This window comes from Myxocyprinus asiaticus, chromosome 8 (genome assembly GCF_019703515.2).
Source record: "Myxocyprinus asiaticus isolate MX2 ecotype Aquarium Trade chromosome 8, UBuf_Myxa_2, whole genome shotgun sequence".
NCBI lineage: Eukaryota > Metazoa > Chordata > Actinopteri > Cypriniformes > Catostomidae > Myxocyprinus > Myxocyprinus asiaticus.
Window position 1 is genome coordinate 3,817,170 of NC_059351.1, and position 23,007 is coordinate 3,840,176.

At 37.4% G+C, this 23,007-nt stretch overlaps 1 protein-coding gene across 1 annotated transcript in view; it reads left to right on the top strand.

Moving 5' to 3' along the window:
• LOC127444546 (neuronal acetylcholine receptor subunit alpha-7-like) overlaps positions 1 to 23,007 on the top strand; it is a 70,844-nt gene that overhangs the window by 36,873 nt on the left and 10,964 nt on the right. The window contains exons 4-6 of the mRNA XM_051703966.1: positions 3,461 to 3,570; positions 19,295 to 19,374; positions 20,241 to 20,408. Coding sequence (XP_051559926.1) covers positions 3,461 to 3,570; positions 19,295 to 19,374; positions 20,241 to 20,408 — 358 coding nt within the window. The remainder of the gene's footprint in view (positions 1 to 3,460; positions 3,571 to 19,294; positions 19,375 to 20,240; positions 20,409 to 23,007) is intronic.

Sequence of the window (23,007 nt, forward strand, 5' to 3'; positions counted from 1 at the left end):
CACACAGTTAACACGTTAATTACATCAAGAACAATAACAACTTTCGCACCTGTGATGTCTATGCAAGGGTTTATTCTTTATATACTGGCATATGTCATTGAATAAACTGGATGCACGTTGTATGGTGTTTTAACTGAAACCCCATTGTGACTGTCCCCATACGATGCAGAATTCCTCTATCCCTGAATATTTTACACTGTAACATGACAAACATCTGTCTTCATATTTCAAGATAAAGCCAGCAATATGCACTGCTTTACTGTCAGCAGAGGTATGAAAAATGAAAAAGATCAGCAGTGGAGGCATTGTAAACTTCACATGTGAGGGTGAGTTAGACTAGCTATATTAAGTGCAGGCTAATATGTCTTTATACTTAGCACAGCACATTTAGCATTTCCTGCATTTATGAATGTGGCCTAAAATATGGGCTAAATGAGTTTTAGTAAATTTACTAATTAGTTACATTATTATAAATCTCTCCTTTTATGATAAATACAAGAAAAGTGTGGAGAAATTAGTTGTTTTTGACTTAAACAAGTGTTTTATCATTTGTGGCAAAAAAACAGCTATGGTAAGTGTTTTTGTACATTTGTAGACAAGGCAAGTTTATTTATATAGCACATTTCATACATGGTGGTAATTCAACGTGCTTTACATGGAAATTATAAAGAAAATAAAAGATGACAAGAAAATAAAACTAAGAATAAAAATAACATTTTTGACAATTTTTTTTTTTATCTCATTTGCTTTTTTGGATCAAATTTAACACTTAAATTTCCATTTGTGTTGTGTTGTCCTGCTTTTAAAGACTGACTATAGTGTGAGCCAATAGCATTAGAGCGCTGGCTGTGAAACAGCATATCATTGGTTTGACCCACTGAATGAATACACCCCTTCATTGAACTAGAATTCGGTTATTTGAATGCTTGTGAATGAACTGAATGAATCGGGTTTGTGAACAAGGATCTGCTGACTGGCTGAACGAGAGGAGGAGGCACATTGTTCGTTCGGTTGGTCAATGTCTTTCAACAAGAAAAAGGGCTGGATAAACTATGAATAAAAGTGAGTGATGACCACATATTATAATGACATAAGGACGTTATTGAAGCTCATAATTCTTTTTTTAATTGTTTTATATATGTATATATATATATATATATATATATATATATATATATATATATATATATATATATATATATATGTTTTGTTTGTGGGGAAATGCTTATAATGCTTAAACACTTTGCAGTCCTGAAGTCTCTTTAAAGAATTGAAAGCCCACAATGTTTAATAAAGGATAATTGGACTTGTTCCAGTGGTGAATGACTTTTGTTTCAATTTAATTACTCATCCAAAACATAAAAGACAGTCATTTGGCACCATCTTCTGGTGCAAAGGTGTCATTTGCAGAAATTGTCAGTAAACAAATTTGAAGTAATCTTTTTGGTAAACGTATTCAAAAGACTAGAGTCACTGGGATGAATCAAAATCACGGCACTAGTTAGCTAAACTTAAATTGGATATAGTTTAACAACTTCACTTTAATTTACTGAACTTTACAATCTGTTGCTGTAAAGTTAATGTTTAGTAAACATAACTTTAATAGTCAAGTTAACCATGCATGTTTTGCACTGCAGGTTGTGCTCTTGTTGAGAGGCACAGACTACATGTACAATATAATGGTTTGAGTAGGAGGCACATTGATGTCAACATTTGACACACAAACCTCAGTAATAGTGATCAACAAATATAATTAAATAAAAGATGAGCTCTTAACATCATCACACAACTATTAATCAATGGCTATAAAAAAAATTTTTTTTACAAAAAAGCCCACAACACTTACCTCATTATTTATTAATGCTTCAGTTTTGATGCCTCAGATGTGAGAATGGGTTAATAAAATAGCATATGAATATTGCTAATCATGTGAGGTTGCTGAGCAGTTTTCACCTCGCAAGAGTACTTTACAATGAGCGATGGTGTCTGTATTCCTCGGTGATTAGAATATGAATGCAGTCCATTTCTACATCCGAAATAATCCTGTATATTACTTTACTTATTTGAAAGCGTCCACGCTGAGAAATAGTATAAGTCAAACTAATTACTAAAATGCCCAGACCCACTAAAGGTGCACAGTGTAAGCACATTAAATATATTAGCCAAACACATAAACAGCTCAAAAGCAAGCAAGTGTGAAATTTCATAAATGTGTGTGTAAGCTCACAATTGGCACCAGTTGGTGCATTTAAAATATGTTTCTGTCTGTTTAAAACATTTCTCGGCTAGAATTCACCTTTATTGACCTCATCAGCAATAATGCGTGAGTTTAGCCAACTGAGCACTTAACCATGAAATTGAGCTGGATAAGAAATATTCCACAATGGGCCTGCTCTGGTTTTGAACTCAACATTCAGACCAGTTGGCATCCCAAGTGCCAAGCCTGTCCAGAGACAGATCATGCACAGGCAATCACCCACAGATTGACTTAACAAAAACGATTATTTGATTTTATAATGTATGGTCCACAGATGTTTGGCACTTGTTCATTGTAGCATGAAACATCTGGGTTTGTGATTGAGATAAAGGCTGAGAGAGAGAGAGAGAGAGAGAGAGAGAGAGAGAGAGAGAGAGAGAGAGAGAGGTGTGTTGAGATCTAGATTTCTAGACTAAGCTCTTGTTTTTGTGAAAACACTCATTATGTTGTTTTTCTCCTGTGCTTTTATTTGACATGGAAAATGTGTGTGTTCCAAGTGCATTTCAGTGGATAGATGAATTATGTGTGGCACACATTCCCCGATTGCCAGTGCCAGGCAAGCTATCAGTTCTGCAGAAAGCAAGGCAGCGCCTCAGGGAATACGTTTACTAAAGCACACAGTGATATCTGAACCACAATCAGAGAGAAAGACAGAGAGAAATGTGGGACAGAACCTCCTCTTACCTCATCTAATGCGATCTGTGAGGATGACACAAACATGATTTTCTCACTCATTTATCAGCTGAAATAACTACGCATCAGCGAACATACAAACACACAAGTTATCAAAAAAAGATGAAAAGTCACATTATATTGGTGGAAACCTGCGACCCAGAGAACTAACTGTAGCAAAAATAAAAAGAGATCAGGTGAAGTTCAAGCACAAAGACGTCAAAACACTATACAGGCCTGATCTCCCTAATTATTGTCATTCATGTGTTTTTGGAGACTGTTCAAGCACTTTTAGTTTCATTATCCACGAGTGTGTGTGTGTGTGTGTGTGTGTAATTATGTACAGTATGTGCCTTTTTGTGTAATGTTTGTTGTATGTGGATGTATGTCGTCTTCTTATTTCCCAGTGATAAACATACATATGTGTATCTTGGGCAGACCCCAGCTGTGACTATGGTTTACTGGCTGTATGAAATCATGCATTTTCATGTCATAATGGTGCTGATAGATATGTGTGTTTTGTGTGTTTAGTCATGGACGGATATCTATCTGAGCTGGAACCCCGATAACTATCCTGGTGTTCAGACCCTGCGTTTCCCATCCAATCAGATCTGGACACCTGACATTCTACTCTATAACAGGTGCTACACCCATACTCACATTTAAATTACTCTGTTTGCTGTCCATGTCCATGTGTGTTGTTCTTAAACATGTATCAACGGTAATATGAAAAAAGACACTAATCAATAAAAGATTGAATCTATTATTAATAATAATAAAAATGAGCAGTTCTTCTATGGTTGCCAAGAAATGTACCAACTAAGTTGTCAAACTGAACTAATGACACAGGTGTATATTGGCTATTTTACAAATAGTTTCATAAAGGACAACAGTTTACTTTCTCCGACTTTTGTGTGGGGGTTGTGTTGTAGTGGTTAAAGATCTGAGTTGGTAACCCAAAGTTGTTGGTGTAATCCCTGCGATTGGTGATCTATAAATATGATCTACAATCCACTATTGTGGCCTTGAGCAAGGCACTGTGATAAGTCGCTTAAGATAAAACCATCTACTAAATGATTACATGACAACTTACTAACTTCATGGTAAACTTCATAAAAGTGCCATGTCGGTGGCACAATGTTTACACCATTCAGTTGAGGATGCATGGTTGGCTGCATCTACATTAAATGCAAAATGCACAGCTTTTTCTGGACATTTCTCCACTGTATTTTGGTCAGTCCATGCGGTCAATTAACTGCATTTTTGTTTACGTTTCTTTGCTTTATCTACATTTGGAGAAATGCAAAGGTCACAGGTCCACACTCTCAAAAAAGCTGGTTCGTTGAGGTTCTTGTATGATATTAATACTTCTATTTTGCACCAAAGATGTTTTGCTATTAGGGTAATGCTATAAAAGGTAATGCTATTTGTTACAAGCCGACACTCCCTTCAAATTAACGTGTTTGTCTATATCAGCTAATAGTGTTATCAAAAGTACCAGTACTTCGGTAGAATTGGTAAGAAGTTTATACTAAATTGAAAAAATGCAACGATACCAGTGTTTCTGCAGTACCGGTACCGATCACCGACTCAATCCGTTACCCATACGCTGTCTGTCTGACACACGACTGCTTTCAAATACTCTCACAAAAATCTGAGCATGTGCTCTGTTACTCCCTTTACACTGAAATGCACAATTAATACAGTTAAAATCGTGATATGTCCTACTTTGATTATTAAACCGTGAAACGCTGTAATCTTTGTCTGCATTCGAGCTGCATGTTGTAAATGTATGTGTGAAGCCGACCCCTCATACACTGGAAACTCCACAGACATTGAGAAACATTGGATGAGAAGACAAAGCAGAGCACTAAACCACTGTAAAGCACATATTACATGTAGACTAAATATTTATATACTGGTAATTAAATCACAGCATTAGTGCTTTAATGATCAGACTGGAACACATAGAGAACTGTTTATCTGGAGAAGTGAAGCTTTCGGCAACAACATATGTCAAAATAAAAGCACGATTCAAAATAAAAGCCAGTCGCTTGAAATGGAAGAAATGGCAACAGAAATATATTACACCTATATAGTTCAATATAATATTCACTGTAGGAATATTAATAATAATAACTAATAAATAATAATAATAATAATAATAAATTAAGCACTATATCACAAGCAAGTGTGCTGTTGTACTGATTAAAAGTAAATGCTATGTTGAAAAGTAAAAATGTTTACTTTAAAAGTTTTTGAAAAACTAATTGTTCTATTTTCACTTTAGAAAATTAATTTGATTAGACACCATTTTGATGTTGAACTTAAATTTAAAACATGAAGAAAAAAAAGGAACACAATATTTGGAAAAATAAAAATAAAACACTTAAGGAAACATGCATTTCTTTTAATTTATTATTTGCACTGAAATTTAACTTTAAATAGGCTAAAGGAGTGTGTTCATTTGCACATTACCATATCAGCATATTTTTGCTGTGGTATCGAAATTGGTGGCGAGAACCATGAAATTTCAATGATATCAGTACCGACTACTGCAATTTTGGTATTGTGACAACACTATCAGCTACACATATTACTAGCAGGTGCATAAAATCAAGCATACAGCCATACAATGTTCTTATACAAACATGAGTTACTGATTCTGGTCTGGAAGAACTGGCCTGCACAAAGCCAAGACCTGAACCCCACTGAACACCTTTTGGATGAATTGGAACACTAACTTTACCAACATCGGTCGCCTGACCTCACTGATGCTCTTGTGTATGAATTGGAGGAAAATCCCAGCAGCCATGTTCCAATATCTTGTAGAAAGCCTTCCCAGAAAAGTGGAAGCTGTTATAGGAACTCCCTGTTAACTCCCATCATTTTGAAATTAAATGTATAAACACACAGGGGTGTGGTGTTTGGGTGTCCACATACTTAAGACCATGCAGTGTTTTTTTCTTTTGTTTTATTGTAAGTTTGAACAATACCAATGTGTATGTGATAAATACAGCTTTGAACTTTAAATGAGAAATGTATTGTGCTGGCAGAGGTTTGGTGGAACAGTAAAGGAAGGATAAGAGGATGTATCAATATCAGTCATCACATCATGACTCAAGGTTAATCACATTCCCAAGTGAATTGTACATTTTGTTGATGTCCGATACAGGAGCTCTGATCTTACTTCACCACTAGAGAGCCAGTAAAACAGATCAGAGTAAACAGAACAGAAACAGAAGTTTATCGAGCTTAACAGAGACACCATTTCACTGTGGCCCATATCTGTGTGGATATGGTGTTGTGATTTTTATAATGACAAAGTAGTCATTAGCATGAGAAACATTCTTTATGAATCTTGACACAGGTAATGATGCATTTGTGATGTTTTACAGCACCAAACATAAAGAATACAAGACTCAAGTTCTGCTGTGTATATGTTTAAAAGATAAGAAATTTACTCACCTTCTTGTCATTTCAAACCTGAACACGAAAAGCTCTGGTGCAGGTGAAGAAACTAAAACTAATTACATTTCAATCTGTTCCTCACGCAAAACTATCATGTATCTTCAGAAGACTTGGAAGATAGCATCATAAATATAAGTCATTTGGACAACTTTCATGATGTTTTTGTGGTGTGTTTTTTGTGTGTGCTTTTTGTAGCTCGGTAGCCCATGATCTACAAAAAGTTCTGTATTCATGTATCTCAGAAGAAGAAAAGAAAAAAAAAACAGCAAACAGATTTGGAATGACTTGAGGCAAATTAAATGCAGAACTTTACTTTTTGGTTGAACTATTCTTTTAAGCTTTGTTTCAACATACATGTAGATTTGAGTTGCCATCTGTCACATCTGAATGCCAGGCTGAACTGATTTGTGATGCACTCAGCTTTATAACATTCTACTTCAATTTAGATGCCACTACCACTTAGACTGAATTGAAACCTCAAGCAGTAAGGACAAGCACTGAAATCTTAGTGTACATTTACACAGTAACGTATCACTCCTACTGTAGTATGCAGTAGCCTATTGTGGTGCTTGGATGTCAGACAGTAAAAGGAAGAGATTATAACAGCCGTGATATTTTAGATTAGTCTCATACGGAATTTTTTTTTTTTTTTTTTTACTGCTAAGTTTGATCAAATTTGTCACCTCTGCAAATGACTTATAGTGACACTGGGACACAAGCTAGTGTGAAAGGCCATTCTGAAATATTCAACCTGGTTACTACATTTTTACTAATCACGAATAACGGCAGATTAACAGTTCATAAACACTTATTTTTCACTCTTCTACTCACACAATGCTTTCAATCTTATGACAATGAAACACTTTTACTATAATGCATTTTTTACAGACAATACTGTATATTTTAATGCTTGCATTACACAACTAACTACATTTACAAGCTATTCCAATGTGATTTAGTTGCGTGGTAGCTTAACTGGCAGAGTGTTGTACTTTGAATGCAAAATACCAGAGTTCAGCAAAGCAAGCATGTGATAGCTCTAGTGTTGCAATGCCACGATAGTTACCTTAATATGTACGGTACGATACTAACTGTGTATTACGATACCATTCGTGTTGTTAGGATGCGTTATTTGGGCACACGGGACACAACACACAACCGTCATGGAAATCAGCTCGAGTACCACATGCTTTTTGGGAATGTTAACTACTGTACATACAGCGGTTGTTATGGTGCCACCGTGATCACAGTACTACAGTTTGGAAATTAATGTGGCACCACCTGTGTTCTGAAGCTTAAGTACACCAGTAGTTCTGTAGCACTGGTATACCACGCAAAACTACTGGGTCTTGCATGTTCCCTGCCACTATCGCTGAACCCATGGTGGAACCTCCACTGATCTATAATATATATAGCCTATATATATCTATGTATATACTGTATATATCAGTGGAACTCCTCCGGCTCGTGTGAGGAATCTTGATGTTTATGTCATCACTGAGAAAATAGGTTTTGTGTAAGGGAGTGTTCTGTACATGATCGGCCACACAGGTTCAGTTCCACATAAATTATCTAATATTACTGACCATTTTCAATCGTTTCCGCTTTATACTGAGAGAGAGGCAAACATGATAAGGGGGGACAACTGGACCTTTTGTCCCAGGCTTGGGGGGGAGGGGGGCAGAAAGGCTGTTCCATATTGTATAGCGCATCTAAGCGTGTTCAGCAGGAGATGCATATATAAACATGTAGACAGTGCACAATAGTGAAAGCAAAAGCCTCAGGGCAGCGCACATTGATGGAAGAACTGTCCACACAAGTAACTAACACTGACACTAATAATGTCAGTAATAATAACACGTTTACTTCATCCTTGTGTGACCCCTACGACCTCATGCGTGTACATTATGTTTTGTCTTTGCTATACGCTATGCATAATTTAATTTCAACTGACTGATCTCAGTTCAAGACACTCTTTTCATCCGATACGCCATTTCAAAAATGTATTGGATTTATCGCAAAACGGAACTCTGTTAAACATAATGACCGCAGATAAGAACAATAGGGCTGTTTTCCCCTCTCAAATCCTACACTGACTGTGTATTATCACATTGAGAATCAATGGGTGCTTCCAAAAGCTGTAAAATGTTGCTTTTAGAGGCTGTATACAGAATTAGGCATTTCAAACTGTTCTGAGACCAGTGCAGACAGACAAGAATCTGGAGTCACTAACTTAATAAGGAGCAAGTGAGCAAGGGAGCATGCTATAGCTTTCCTATGCAGCTAAGTGAATTCACTCATAACATCTGGTCAAAAGTTCAGTTTCAGGCTGCAGATGATGTTTGGTCCACTCAACATGTTTGGCAGACAATGATGATCAGTACATAGATTTAGAATTTATGATGATGAACTTTATTTTAACACGGTTGGCAGTGATTGGACGATGCTGGCCATTACTTTGAATCAGAATATATTATGCTAATTTCTGATTGGTAAAATGCTTCAGCACTGACTGTCATTTGTTTGTTTGACTGTGCAAAGAGAGAACATTGAGATTTTTTTGCCAAAGTAGAAAAAACATTGTAACATAAGACAAATCAAGTCAAATAATTTGTATTTGTATAGTTTTTTCACTTGTGCTTTTCCCAATACACATTGTTCCAAAACAGCTTTACAGAAAATCAGCTTTAATGTCTGCAACGTCTCAAAAACATGAATAACCAACATTCCTGGAAACATAAACTATTTGATTAAAAAAATATATATATATATACACAGTGCATCCGGAAAGTATTCACAGCGCTTCACTTTTTCCACATTTTGTTATGTTACAGCCTTATTCCAAAATTGATTAAATTCATTATTTTCCCCAAAATTCTACAAACAATACCCCATAATGACAACGTGAAAGAAGTTTTGAAATCTTTGCAAATTTATTAAAAATAAAAAAAATTAAAATCACATGTACATGAGTATTCACAGCCTTTGCTCAATACTTTGTTGAAGCTCCTTTGGCACCAATTACAGCCTCAAGTCTTTTTGAGTATGATGCTGCAAGCTTGGCACACCTATTTTTGGGCAGTTTCTCCCATTCTTCTTTGCAGGACCTCTCAAGCTCCAACAGGTTGGATGGGGACCGTCGGTGCACAGCCATTTTCAGATCTCTCCAGAGATGATCAATCGGGTTCAAGTCTGGGCTCTGGCTGGGCCACTCAAGGACATTCACAGAGTTGTCCCGGAGCCACTCCTTTGTTATCTTGGCTGTGTGCTTAGGGTCGTTGTCCTGTTGGAAGATGAAACTTCGCCCCAGTCTGAGGTCCAGAGCGCTCTGGAGCAGGTTTTCATCAAGGATGTCTCTGTACATTGCTGCATTCATCTTTCCCTCGATCCTGACTAGTCTCCCAGTTCCTGCCGCTGAAAAACATCCCCACAGCATGATGCTGCCACCACCATGCTTCACTGTAGGGATAGTATTGGCCAGGTGATGAGTGGTGCCTGGTTTCCTCTAGACATGACGCTTGCCATTCAGGCCAAAGAGTTCAATCTTTGTTTCATCAGACCAGATAATTTTGTTTCTCATGGTCTGAGAGTCCTTCAGGTGCCTTTTGGCAAACTCCAGGTGGGCTGTCATGTGCCTTTTACTGAGGAGTGGCTTCCGTCTGGCCACTCTACCATACAGGCCTGATTGGTGGAGTGCTGCAGAGATGGTTGTTCTTCTGGAAGGTTCTCCTCTCTCCACAGAGAAATGCTGGAGCTCTGTCAGAGTGACCATCGGGTTCTTGGTCACCTCCCTGACTAAGGCCCTTCTCCCCCAATCGCTCAGTTTGGCCAGGCGGCCAGCTCTAGGAAGAGTCCTGGTGCTTCCAAACTTCTTCCATTCACGGATGATGGAGGCCACTGTGCTCATTGGGACCTTCAATGCTGCAGAAATTTTTCTGTACCCTTCCCCATATCTGTGCCTCGATACAATCCTGTATCGGAGGTCTACAGGCAATTCCTTGGACTTCATGGCTTGGTTTGTGCTCTGACATGCACTGTTAACTGTGGGACCTTATATAGACAGGTGTGTGCCTTTCCAAATCATGTCCAATCAACTGAATTTACCACAGGTGGACTCCAATCAAGTTGTAGAAACATCTCAAGGATGATCAGTGGAAACAGGATGCACCTGAGCTCAATTTTGAGTGTCATGGCAAAGGCTGTGAATACTTATGTGCATGTGATTTTTTGTTTTTTTTTCGTTTTTTATTTTTAATAAATTTGCAAAGATTTCAAACAAACTTCTTTCATGTTGTCATTATGGGGTATTGTTTGTAGAATTTTGAGGAAAATAATAAATTTAATCAATTTTGGAATAAGGCTGTAATATAACAATATGTGGAAAAAGTGAAGCGCTGTGAATACTTTCCGGATGCACTGTATTTATAGCTTTTATTTAAAATTTCACAACTTAGTCCCGTTGTTCCCATATGAGGACAACAATTTTTAGGAAAAACTATTTGCATGTTTATTAGGGGCTACTAGTTACAAATCAAAAAGGGAAATGGAAAATGCACACAGCATTTGTGCTCGGATCTCAGGAGATTAAATAGCACTTTCAGCCAATGCTTAAACATAAAATTACATGTAAATAAAATAAGAAAACCAAACAAAAAATCAACAAACACAATACTACAAACAACAACGGAGCCCAAGTCAACTGTATTATCCATATTGATGGTATGGTATTTAAAAACAGAAGTGTGATCCACCAGACAGTCCGAACAGAATGAGTGAGAGTGGAAAGATAAAATATTCAAACAAGATGTCCCTGCTTAAGAAATGAAACAATCCACTACTACCTGCAGCTCTCACTGCATGGATCACAGATAAACGCACAACATCAAACGGCAATCACGAGCACAATACAGTAATTCATTTGGATTACACCCAAGAATGTCAATAACAGGGATATGTATAGTATGACATGGAGAAAAAACACAGATTAAAAGTAACAAAACAGAAGATAGACAAACATCTTCAGTGTAAAGCGGCAGCACTTAGTAAACATACTTCAAGCATCCAGGATGACAGGTGTCAGTATAGAGTACAAAACTACATGTACTGGGACAGATGGGACGATTAAAAGCCAGCTAAAAACTTACTGAGAGCAACTTTAAATCTGCATAAAGCGTTAACCTGTACCCTTTAACGCATTAACACCCCTAAGTGGACATTTCATCTTGAAACTGCAGCGATACGTGTAATGAACCACGTAATTTAATTGAGCAAAAATGTTGCCAGTCATGCGATCAGGCTGCATAGAGTTGATTTTCTTATAGCAAACACACTCCCTAAGTTAAACCTGTAAAAGAAGAAAAAGGAGGATATTGAGAGAAATTATTGAGGTGAGAATAGAATTACACACAACATTAAGCTGCTTACACATAGGATTATCAACTCCTAATTATGGTAATGTCACTATTCTGAAAAGAAGGGAACAATAAAAGAGTTAGAGAGAGATGATGCAAGTTCAGTAATAAAGGAAAACTCTATTGAATGCAACCTTTTAATTCCTTGAAGAGTGCCAAAAGCTAAAGATTGAAGGAAATGAGACAATGACAAAGAATTTGCATTGAAACTGAATTGTTTGAGATGTGAGAGGTGCCAAGTTTTAGGCTGTTTTTCTACACAAGTGCTTGATATGTGTTTTGAAATATTTGCCATATGTTAATATATATGTGAATCATAAAGCAAATATATCAAATAAGAATTTGACACAGGTCAGCTTAAAATCACACACACATGCAATTGAGCAGAACTCCTAAACCTGGTAACAGAGAATCCGTCCATTCGCCCACTGTGACACAAATGGTAAGAAATGCACAACAAGACAGTATTTCTTTTTTGAGGCATTAGTTGAAAGAGAGGACTGTAAAAACAGTACAAGTGAAGGAAAGAGCAATGTATGTGGGTGAGTTCCTTTTAAGTAACTTTTCCTGTTTCCTGTCCTTTCCTGTACGTGTAATGCACACACTTACACTTTTCAATGACAACATGTTGTGGGAATCAAGATGATTTAATTTCTGTAGTTTTTAATATTTCAAAATAAAATTTGCCAAAGCTATCTACATTATGTACCTGGGCTGGGAAAGAGCAACTGCATCATGATTCAATAGGTTGCGATGTACAGTATCACAATATTTAAAATGGATCGCGACTGTTAGTCGGCAATTGTTTAGAAGAAAAAAAGTTTAAATGATAGTTCACCCAAAAATGAAAATTCTCTCATTATTTCCTCACCCTCATGATATCCCAGGTGTGTATGAATTTCTTTCTTCACCAGAACACATTTGAAGAAATATAGAACAATATCTTAGCTCAGTAGGTCCTTAAAATTCAAGTGGATGGTGATTTCTCTTTTGAAGCTCCAAAAATCACAGACAGTCAGCATAAACGCCATCGATACGACTCCAGCGGTTAAATTAATATATTCTAAAGTGACACGATCGCTTTTGGTGCAAAAAAAGATCATTATTTAAGTACTTTTTTAAACTCTAAATCGTGCTTCCATTCTGCGTGTGAAGTAATTGCATTGGCATTTGAAACACGCAAGAATTGACACACGTGCGTCACAGCCAGAAGAGCAGTGCTGTTTACAAGTGAGAAGGAGGAACTCTGTACAGTGCCTTGGTTGGTTTTGGTTTAGATCTGTATTTATCGGATTCTTTACTCACTATGGTGGGTTTGTGTGCTCATTCTGGATGTCTCAACCAAGAGAAAAACGTGAGATTACGTCTGTATCATGGCAACGTGAATACGTCACACGAGAGACCGCTTAAAATCCACTCACTCGTGAAGCTTACCGGAAGCATTTGTTTATAGTTGAAAAGTTCTTAAATATTTATCTTTTTTCGCACCAAAAGCATATCACTTTAGAAGACATTAACCACTGGAGTCATATGGATGACGTTTATGCTGACTGTCTGTGATTTCTGGAGCTTCAAAAGTTAAATCACCATCCACTTGCATTTTAAGGACCTACTGAGTTAAGATATTTTTCTATTTTTCTTCAAATATGTTCTGCAGAAGAAAGAAAGTTATGCACACCTGAGATATCATGAGGGTGAGTAAATGATGAGAGAATTTTAATTTTTGGGTGAACTATCTCTTTAAGGTGGCTTCAATGTGGCATTTCAGTTAAACAGAACCAAAGCTGCATCAAAGCCACCTCTGATACTAGGGGATGAGACAAGTTAGAGCCTATGGCAAATTTTGGTCCAGCGTTTATGCAGTATTGCATCTTGCAGAATTTGAAGGTGGCACAGAGCCATATGAGTTAGCAGTGTAAAGACACCTTTAGATGACTTCATTTATTGAACTGTAGAAAAGGATATAAATACACATATAAATATTTAGAGTATCGATGCAATATCTTTAGAAATGGAATTGTGAAACATCAGTTAATAATTGCATTATTGAAATATTACAACATCAGCTATACAAAAATATACAATATTAGATAATAATATAATTATTACCATATGTTGTGGGTACCAGTGCACTCGTACTACCCAGTAATCTCCCAGCAACAAACATACTCTCTCTTCATGTTTCCAAATGCTGTAAGTTTGAGCACTGGCCAGTGTACAGTTTGTAGTTATGCTGTGTTTGTGTGTGCTGAGAGTGGACAGATGCAGTGTGATGTATTATTTAGACAGACCTCGGAGGTCAAACTGCGCTGATTACAAAACCGTCACCCTTTTCTTTCCACATCACAGTTCTTTGTGGTATTCAGCAAGAATGCATGCTCCTCATAAATATTTGCTCCACATTTATGAGGTCAAAGAATTATATGTGAATTCTGCAGTACATTATCATTACACATTGTGTTTATGACCAGGCCCACACACAATCTGTGCTCACAGAACTCTATAGAAAACTGACACGGATTTATCCAAAATTTGAATAAACACACACTAATCAAACAGGAGCAAAATTGCCTGGGAATCTGTTGTGAAGGAGTTTTACAACATCTGAAATTCAAAAGAAAACTTTTGGATGTCCAATTGTTCTAGAAATAATTTTTAGGAAATCATACATTATATTTTACAATTTTAGGTAGCCGTGCAAGTAAATAGTAGCTGGCCACCTAAACGAAACCTTTAAGACCCAGCAGAAGCCTCTGTCATCTGGTTGGTTTCTGAAGTGAACTGAACCAATGCACAAGCATTTAACAGCCCAATGAGGTACAGCTATCACCTATTGTTTTTCAGGACTACAGGGTAAACAATGTCAGGTTAATGACTCTAAGGTTAATTCAAAAACATGATTGCATTGCAGATAATAAAAGTATTTCAGTTAGGACAACTCTCGGAGTAGTTTATAAAAGATTTTATTCACGGAAATTACATTGGAGTAGGTTTGGTCTTGGCAGACTACTGTAGATCTGCTTTACGCATACTGCTGCTGCTGCTTGAAATTAGTCAGTATGCTGCTGCTGTTGGAGATGTGCTGCAACCCATCGGCCTGCACCAAGTAGAGTTTCCTAACTGTATTTAAAGGAATAACCTGGGTTCAATACAAGTTAAACTCAAACAGCATTTGTGGCATAATGTTGATTACCACAAGAATAAATTTCAACTTGTCCATAGTTTTCTTTTAAAAAAGCAAAAAATGAGGCACTTACAATAGAAGTGAATGGGGCCAATTTTTGGCGGGTTTAAAGGCAGAAATATGAAGGTTAGTAAGTGATTTTATCACATATAATATGCATATTGTTTGTCTTCTGGCTATATTTTTGAAACAGTGAGTATTTTAATGTTCAGAAATTGGCCCCCATTAACTTCCATTGGAAGTGCCTCACTGTAACCCAGATTTCTTGCTTTTTTAAACAAAAGGAGGGGCAAGTTAAAATTCATTTTTGTGGTATTATATATTATATAAATATTATGCCACAGAGTGAAGCCGCATAGACACAAGGATGGTTAAAAGGAAAATTGACGTGCTTGGTTTAAGTTGTGTTTTATTTGTCAAATTACGGACAGCTTTGGGAATTATCCATAAATGTTTCTTAAATACGTGTAATTACGTAAATCTTTTTTTGTACATAATCTCTTCACTCTCTCACAAACCCCATTAAGTTCTCTCACAAACCCCTAAGGATTCGCAAGCCTCCGTTTGGGAAACTCTGTTCTAGCTGAATCAAGAGACATTTACTTCAGGAAATGTTTACTGCTTTATTATTTAGAGAGTAGAGTTTACACCTAATCGTTACTCATCAGTCCATTCAAGTTGCACTGTTATTAATTTGCTTAATAATGTGTCAAAAATTATGAACAACATGTCACTTTATTTGTTACTTTGTTGGTCTAGATTGGCCCAAGGACTCCAAATACAGTTTATTTAAACAATAATAATAATAATAATAATAATAATAATAATACCACCACAACAATAACATCATATTCTCAATAATAATTTGGTTTTAATTACAGCACATTTGTCATGGAACATTACAGTTGCAATTGAATATGTCTGTAAGAAAAAAGATTTGTTTTGTGTCAAATGACTCCAGAGTAATTGCCCTCTGTTTGGTCCTGCTTCATAAATCTGAATTATCAAATTTATTTTGTCGCTGCTTGTCAGAGTGTCAAACTCTTCCCAAATCTGCATTACAGCCACTTCCTATTTGGATGAAAAGAGCTTTTAATCCACATCATCTTGATTCTGTCTATCTGAAATGCCAGATCATGTGCACCATAAAATATTGCGTATGCCCACTTGTATCATCCTGCCAATTACAATGGTCCTCTTAGCAGAAGTCATTAGTTAAAACATCATGCCACCATGTTCAGATGGAACAAGCAGGAGAGATTGGGAACATGCTGACTTTGCTGTCTGACTTATAACAAGGCAGAATGCATTTAGTGTGCATCAGTGTGGAGTGGCATGAAACAATTTACGAATTACAGGACTCCTACCCCCAACCCTGTGGTGGACCAACAACTGGCTGACGACCTAAATGTGTTCTACTGTAGATTTGAAAGGCCCAGTCTCACACCCCACACCTGCTCTGACCTTCACTTCACACAAACAGCAACACCTCCTGCAACCCCCCTCCTCCCCCCTCCTGCTACTCAACCTGCACTTAAGATCTATGAAGATGATGTGTGCCGCGTCTTTCGAAAACAAAGGATAAGGAAAGCACAGGGCCCAGATGGCGTTTCGCCTGTATGTCTTAGATCCTGTGCTAACCAGCTGGCCCCCATCTTCACACAGATCTTCAATAGATCACTGGAGCAGTGTGAAGTCCCATGCTGCTTCAAATGTTCCACTATCATCCCCATCCCAAAGAAACCAAAAAACACAGGACTTAATGACTACAGACCTGTCGCCCTGACATCTGTGGTCATGAAGTAATTTGAGAGACTGGTGTTGGCCCACCTGAAAGACATCACTGGACCCTTTCTAGATCCCCTTCAATTTGCTTATGTATGTATATGTCTGTATATACATTCATATACGTGTATTTGTGTATATATGTGTATATGTATGTATGTGTATATGTATGTATATGTGTATGTGTATGTATGTGTGTGTGTGTGTGTGTGTGTGTATATATATATGTATATATATATATATGTATATATATATATATATATATATATATATATATATATATATGTGTATGTGTGTGTATATGTATGTACATGTGTGTGTGTGTGTGTGTGTGTATATATATATATATATATATATATATATATATTTATTTTTATTTTTTTTGTCTATTGTGTATTCTATATATACTTTTTTCTTTTCAATATTTAGCTATTTTTTATTAAATTTTTATTATTTTAAAAGTCTTGTTGCTGTTTTTGTATTGTTGTGTACTGGAAGCTTCTGTCACCAAGACAAATTCCTTGTATGTGTAAGCATACTTGGCAATAATCTCATTCTGATTCTGATTCTGATTTAGCTAAAATATCCAATGATGATGGTAATGGTCAGGTGCATTAAACTGGAGACATCTGTGCCATCGGACATCTGTGAAATAAAATGTAAAGGGTAAATAGAAGCTAACACATGCAGATGCGATTCAACCATTCCTTCTGCTACTATTGTCATTGCATTAGGGTACATAACAGTGAATTTTATGAATCTGATTGTCTACTTTATGACTGTGTTACCTAATAGAACAAAGTATTGTTTAAGGTTGATTGATGCATAGTTCTCCAGGGGGCGTTGTCAACTTCATGTTATCTCAGAGAGGCAAGAGGAGGTGGTCAAAGAAGCACTGCTTTTCTTAGCTAGACAATAAACCTGTTTTTCACACCAACACTAAAATATATGACGACAGCTACTAACTCCAAAAACAAAAGAGCATTCAGTCATTAAAACACAATCACTTGGGAAACCAACATGTTGCTTGTACATGTACCCTGAAATCGACCCCATTCTGCCCAATTAAAGACATTTTTGCATCAATTTAGATGCGTTCTCCTTTCCCTCCGGCGCTACTGGTAGAGATGCAGGTTCTGGTCCCATGGAAACCAGAAAGTAATCATGTTCACATAAGCAATGATGAGCGTGATTCAGAGGTTGCATTTTCATTCTAAAATTACACATTTACTCCACCGATGGTTAGGTATAAGGTAAATAGGGGTAGGGGTTGGGTAAATAAAAGGGGTAGGGTAAATAAAATATGAATTCCTGCTGACTGTATGACATAATTTACAACTAAAAATGCAATTCTCTTTTGGTGCCATTCTGTTGACGTTTCACTCGGAAACTGGAGCTCACACATGCCCATATGTTTAACAACACTTCCAGGTTTTGCCACTGGGGAAGTGTTTCGAATTTTACTAACACAGACCGATTTGAGCAATTAGCAAATTGGCTCTTGAGCTAATTGTTGTCAAAAAAATTATTTAAGTCTCATAATGTGAGATTTTTTTTCTACTCCTGTCTCATGGCTGTTAGCCAGACAGTGTCTCTTCACTTTGGCACAAAGAAATCTGCCAAAACTACCATTAAAAATGACAGCCTTCTAAGAAGCAGAATATTATCAGCTCCATTATCTTGGCAATGTTGTTAAGAGACAAAGTTATAGACTCTATGGGACTTTGAATTGGATGTTGACTTCTCTGACTTTGTGAAGACTTTTATGACAAGTTTAAGATCGGAAGGAATGTCATAAGAGCATGTTCTCACAAAGTAAGCAATACTTTTATCAGGAAATATTACTATTATTGCTATCTTGGCAGTGAAGACTGCATGTTGGTATTTGCACATACAATTTCTGTGTAGTTACTCATTTAATTGGCTAATGTGCCAAATAAAATGTCAGTACATGTGTATAATAACATAGAAAGATTTAAGACCATATTGGGTACCTCTTATATACTAATGTTAAGTCCTCAATATCACAGAGGATTCATGACATTATTTAATGAAGGTATTATCAGCCTAATTCTAAGCTTTAGTCTCTGCTGAGATTTTCCTGAATTTCATTTCTTAATCATCCTCCTGATGGTGCTTTGGCCTGTATGATTAATAATGAATAGATTTTTGAATAATGCAACTGCTTCTTGGTAACCACACTGTCTTATTTAATTTGACATTTTAATATAAGGAAAATTATTCTTGTAGGAGTCCAGAGAAACGCAATTGGACAAAGACATAGATATTATTCTAGAAAGAGCTACCGGGATAGGAACAATTTTAAGTTGGATAATGACCAACCGCATCAAACAAAGCCACATTTTACTCAGATATCTCTAGCGTTTGAATGTCTTATTTCTGTGTCACTTTATGCAGACTACAGGATGGTTAACAATTCAGCAACTATTATAGTTAAAAAAATACAAAAAATATTGAAGTTTGTTTTGCTCTTTTTTGCACTCTTCTCTGTAGTGCCGATGAGAGGTTTGATGCCACCTTCCATACGAATGTCCTGGTTAATGCATCAGGCTCATGCCAGTACATTCCACCAGGTAAGAAGTGTCCTTACCACCCCACAAAACAAGTTCAGTCATGAAAAGTCTCGGAAAGATTTACAGTAGCATGTTAATCTGGGTATGACATATTGATTGTATATTATTCTTGGCGGACTGTATCTGCTGCTGCTGCTGCTTCTGCTGCTGCAGAGCAAGTACTGAGACTTGCTACTGCATGAACATACACAGACATGCTGAGTTAAGCATGTGGACATGCTGCTGCTGCTGTGCAATTAGACAAATCGCAAGACATGCTGCATCTAGCAAGTAATGCATGCTGCTGCACAAACAGACATACAATCATTCCCCATGTAGCAGATTTAGCCATGTGGAGGTGGGTTTCAGAGGAAAAACTCTCGCAGCGTGCTGCCATGAAACCATGCTGATTGGCCACCAGATTACATGTCAAAGGACCAATCAGCTCACACCATGTGGCCAGACTGGCTTAACATGTCACATGTGAGCGAGCCAACTGGCAAAAAGATAACAGGTTCAAAGTACCTTTTAGCTTGTGCCGCATAGAGTTTCTTGGCTGAACTTTGGTCATATCTTCTAGAGCCTCTATCCACCACACATTTAAGCCCTTAAACCCTGTTTTGGTCTGGTAAATCTTTCTAAGATTGATCTGTTAGAATCTATGAATGTTGCTGTAAGGCTGGAATTACCTAAAAGAGTATACATGAGTTTTGCAGTTATTCAGAGCATTGAATTCTAAACAAGTGGATAGTGTATTAGCCCAAGGAGGTCTATAATACCTCAGCTGTTTGTTAGCATTCTCATTCATCTTAATGGCAATTGCTTGGTTGGCACATTATATGTTACCCTTAAGCACATACTGTATATGTTTGTGTGTGACTTTGCAGGTATCCTGAAGAGTACATGTTACATAGATGTGCGCTGGTTCCCATTTGATATACAAAAGTGTGACCTGAAGTTTGGCTCTTGGACTCATAACGGCTGGCTACTGGACCTACAGATGCAGGCAGTGGACATCTCTGCATACATCCCCAATGGAGAGTGGGATTTAGTGGGTAAGAGACCCTGTGAATTAAAATGAAAAGCTGATGTGTGTATTTATTTATTTTATTTTTTTCATTTGATATTCAAATCCTTTTTCCTGTCCCATCTTAAAAACTCACCCTCATTCCAAACCTTTGACTTTATTTCTTTTATGGAACACAAAAGGTACATTTTTGAAGAATAAACTGCTCTTTTCCATGTAATAAAAGTAAATGCGAGCGTGTGCTGTCAACCAATATTTAAGATGTTATTTGACTGTAGCTCTCAAATCAAATATGGTGCCTTTAGATGTATCACATCAAGGAAGTCATAGGAGTATGGAATGACATGAGGGAGAGTACATGATAACAGAACTAAAATTGTTATGCAAACTAATCCCTTAATATACAGAGACAATTATAAGGCATTCATAGGTTGAATTCTTTAAAAAATTGTGAACATCCTGGCTCTGAGGCACTTTGAAAACATTGTTTGAACAGCCTCACAGAGCAACCAGGGGCATCAGATTGAGCAACATGGTTTCATGGGAAATCGGCATATTAGCTTTGAATGTGCCTAATTCTAAATTCCCACCATGCGGCGAATATTCATACCCTGAAAATCACCCATGCTGTGCCTTTGATGTCACATCCCATTTGATCTCCGGCTAGTGAGATACTACATTTGCAAAGAAGTTAAAGAACAGTTTTGGTCTCAGTACTGTCAGGGTTACAAGTTTATTAAAATTCTCAATAATGTTATCAATAAGTACTCAAATGTTTCATTCAGATGATGTTTTCTCATGTTGCTAATGTCTTGCACACAAAGATGCACGTGTTGAACTGTACTGTACTCCAAACTCGTATCACCGGTCCTACTCGACTCACCCAGAGCAGAATTCAAAATGGCGGTCCCCGGCATGAGAGTCGGATGCACTAACAAGGAGGCTATAAAGCCATGACCTCTAGCCTCGGTCGCTAGTGTGTCTCTTAAGGCACAGTCCACAGGGACAGAATGATGACGAAAATTATGTCACGTGGACTGTGCGCATGCCGTCGCGAATCGCAGACAGGCGAAGTATACTTTGGGCTTTAAGACCAGGAGAGTGAGGTTTACACACTGCACAGCTATCATGTATCAGCTGGCTACCGTAACTAGGGATGTGAGAAACGAAATTTCACTGACGTTTAAATTAAAATTTTGAAGTCGACTAGTCTAAAAAGTAAGAAACCTTCAGAAAACAGTAAAAAAAAAAAAATTGTATGCGACCCATTTAAAGTACTTAATCTATTTCAAATCCAACGCTAAATTCTGCTTATCTGTGACGTGCATGCCTTGCATTATGATCATTGTACATTAAATATAGAACATGACACACATTCACTGAATCATCGTTGGCGAATACAGGCATATTTATTGAAAACAATTGTATGAACAGTGCAGGACCAATAGAGCAACAATAATAGCCTGTTCTAAACGGAATACACCAAGTCAAAGTTACTTAACAGGTGAGCCAAATCTACGAGAGAAAAAAATGCGCTGAAAAGTTGCACGTATTTCACGACGTGCATTAGCCATGGATCTGATATGACAACTGTTCGGTTAAGAACGTTAACCAATAACAGTTACGATGTAAAAAAAAAGCAAACAAAAAAAACGTATGGGAAATTAACAATAAACCTAATGTATTCTAAACATGACGTGCACACAGAATAAAAGATAGTTTAATCCGTTAAGCAGTCGGCACATCGTTGGAAATAGCCTTCTTAGACAGCAGGGTAAAAAAATGGCATACCTAGCCAAAACAATCATTTTCTAGGCTACTTACTCAAAATCATAAATTTTTGATGAGCAAAATTAACATGTCAACATGGTCTTCTGAAAGACAGGACCTGCCTCACCTGAGGTGATTATCCTGCATTTGAAAAAGACTGCTCAGCGGGAAAATAACTTACAAACACACACAGATTTAAAGAAGACTCAAATGTGAAAACATCCATTGTGACTTCCCGCACCACCACAGAAGTGATGGCTCGGGTGGCTGGAGTCTCTGATGATCCTCCGAGCTTTTTTCACACACCGCCTGGTATATATTTCCTGGAGGGAGGGAAGCTCACCTCCGATGATGTGTCTGGCAGTTCGCACCACCCTTTGCAGTGCTTTGCGGTTGTGGGCGGTGTTTTAGCCGTACCAGGCGGAGATGCAGCCAGTCAGGATGCTCTCTACAGTGCAGGTGTAGAACCGTGTGACGATGTGGTGGTTCATTCCAAACTTCCTCAGCTGTCTCAGGAAGAAGAGGCGCTGATGAGCCTTCTTCACAACGACTTCAGTGTGGATGGACCATGTGAGTTCCTCAGTGATGTGGACACCCAGGAACTTGAAGCTGCTGACTCTCTCCACTGGTGCTCCATTGATGGTGATGGGACTGTGTTCTCTGTCTTTTCTTCTGAAGTCCACCACAAGCTCCTTTGTCTTACTGACGTTGAGGGAGAGGTTGTGCTCCTGACACCAGTGTGTCATTACACTCAGAAATTCGAAAAAAGTAGATCAATTTAAGCAGACAAAAAATGTACATTCTGTCGCAGATATCCCGCGAGATCAGTCTTGGTTTGGTGCAGGACTACCTGTATT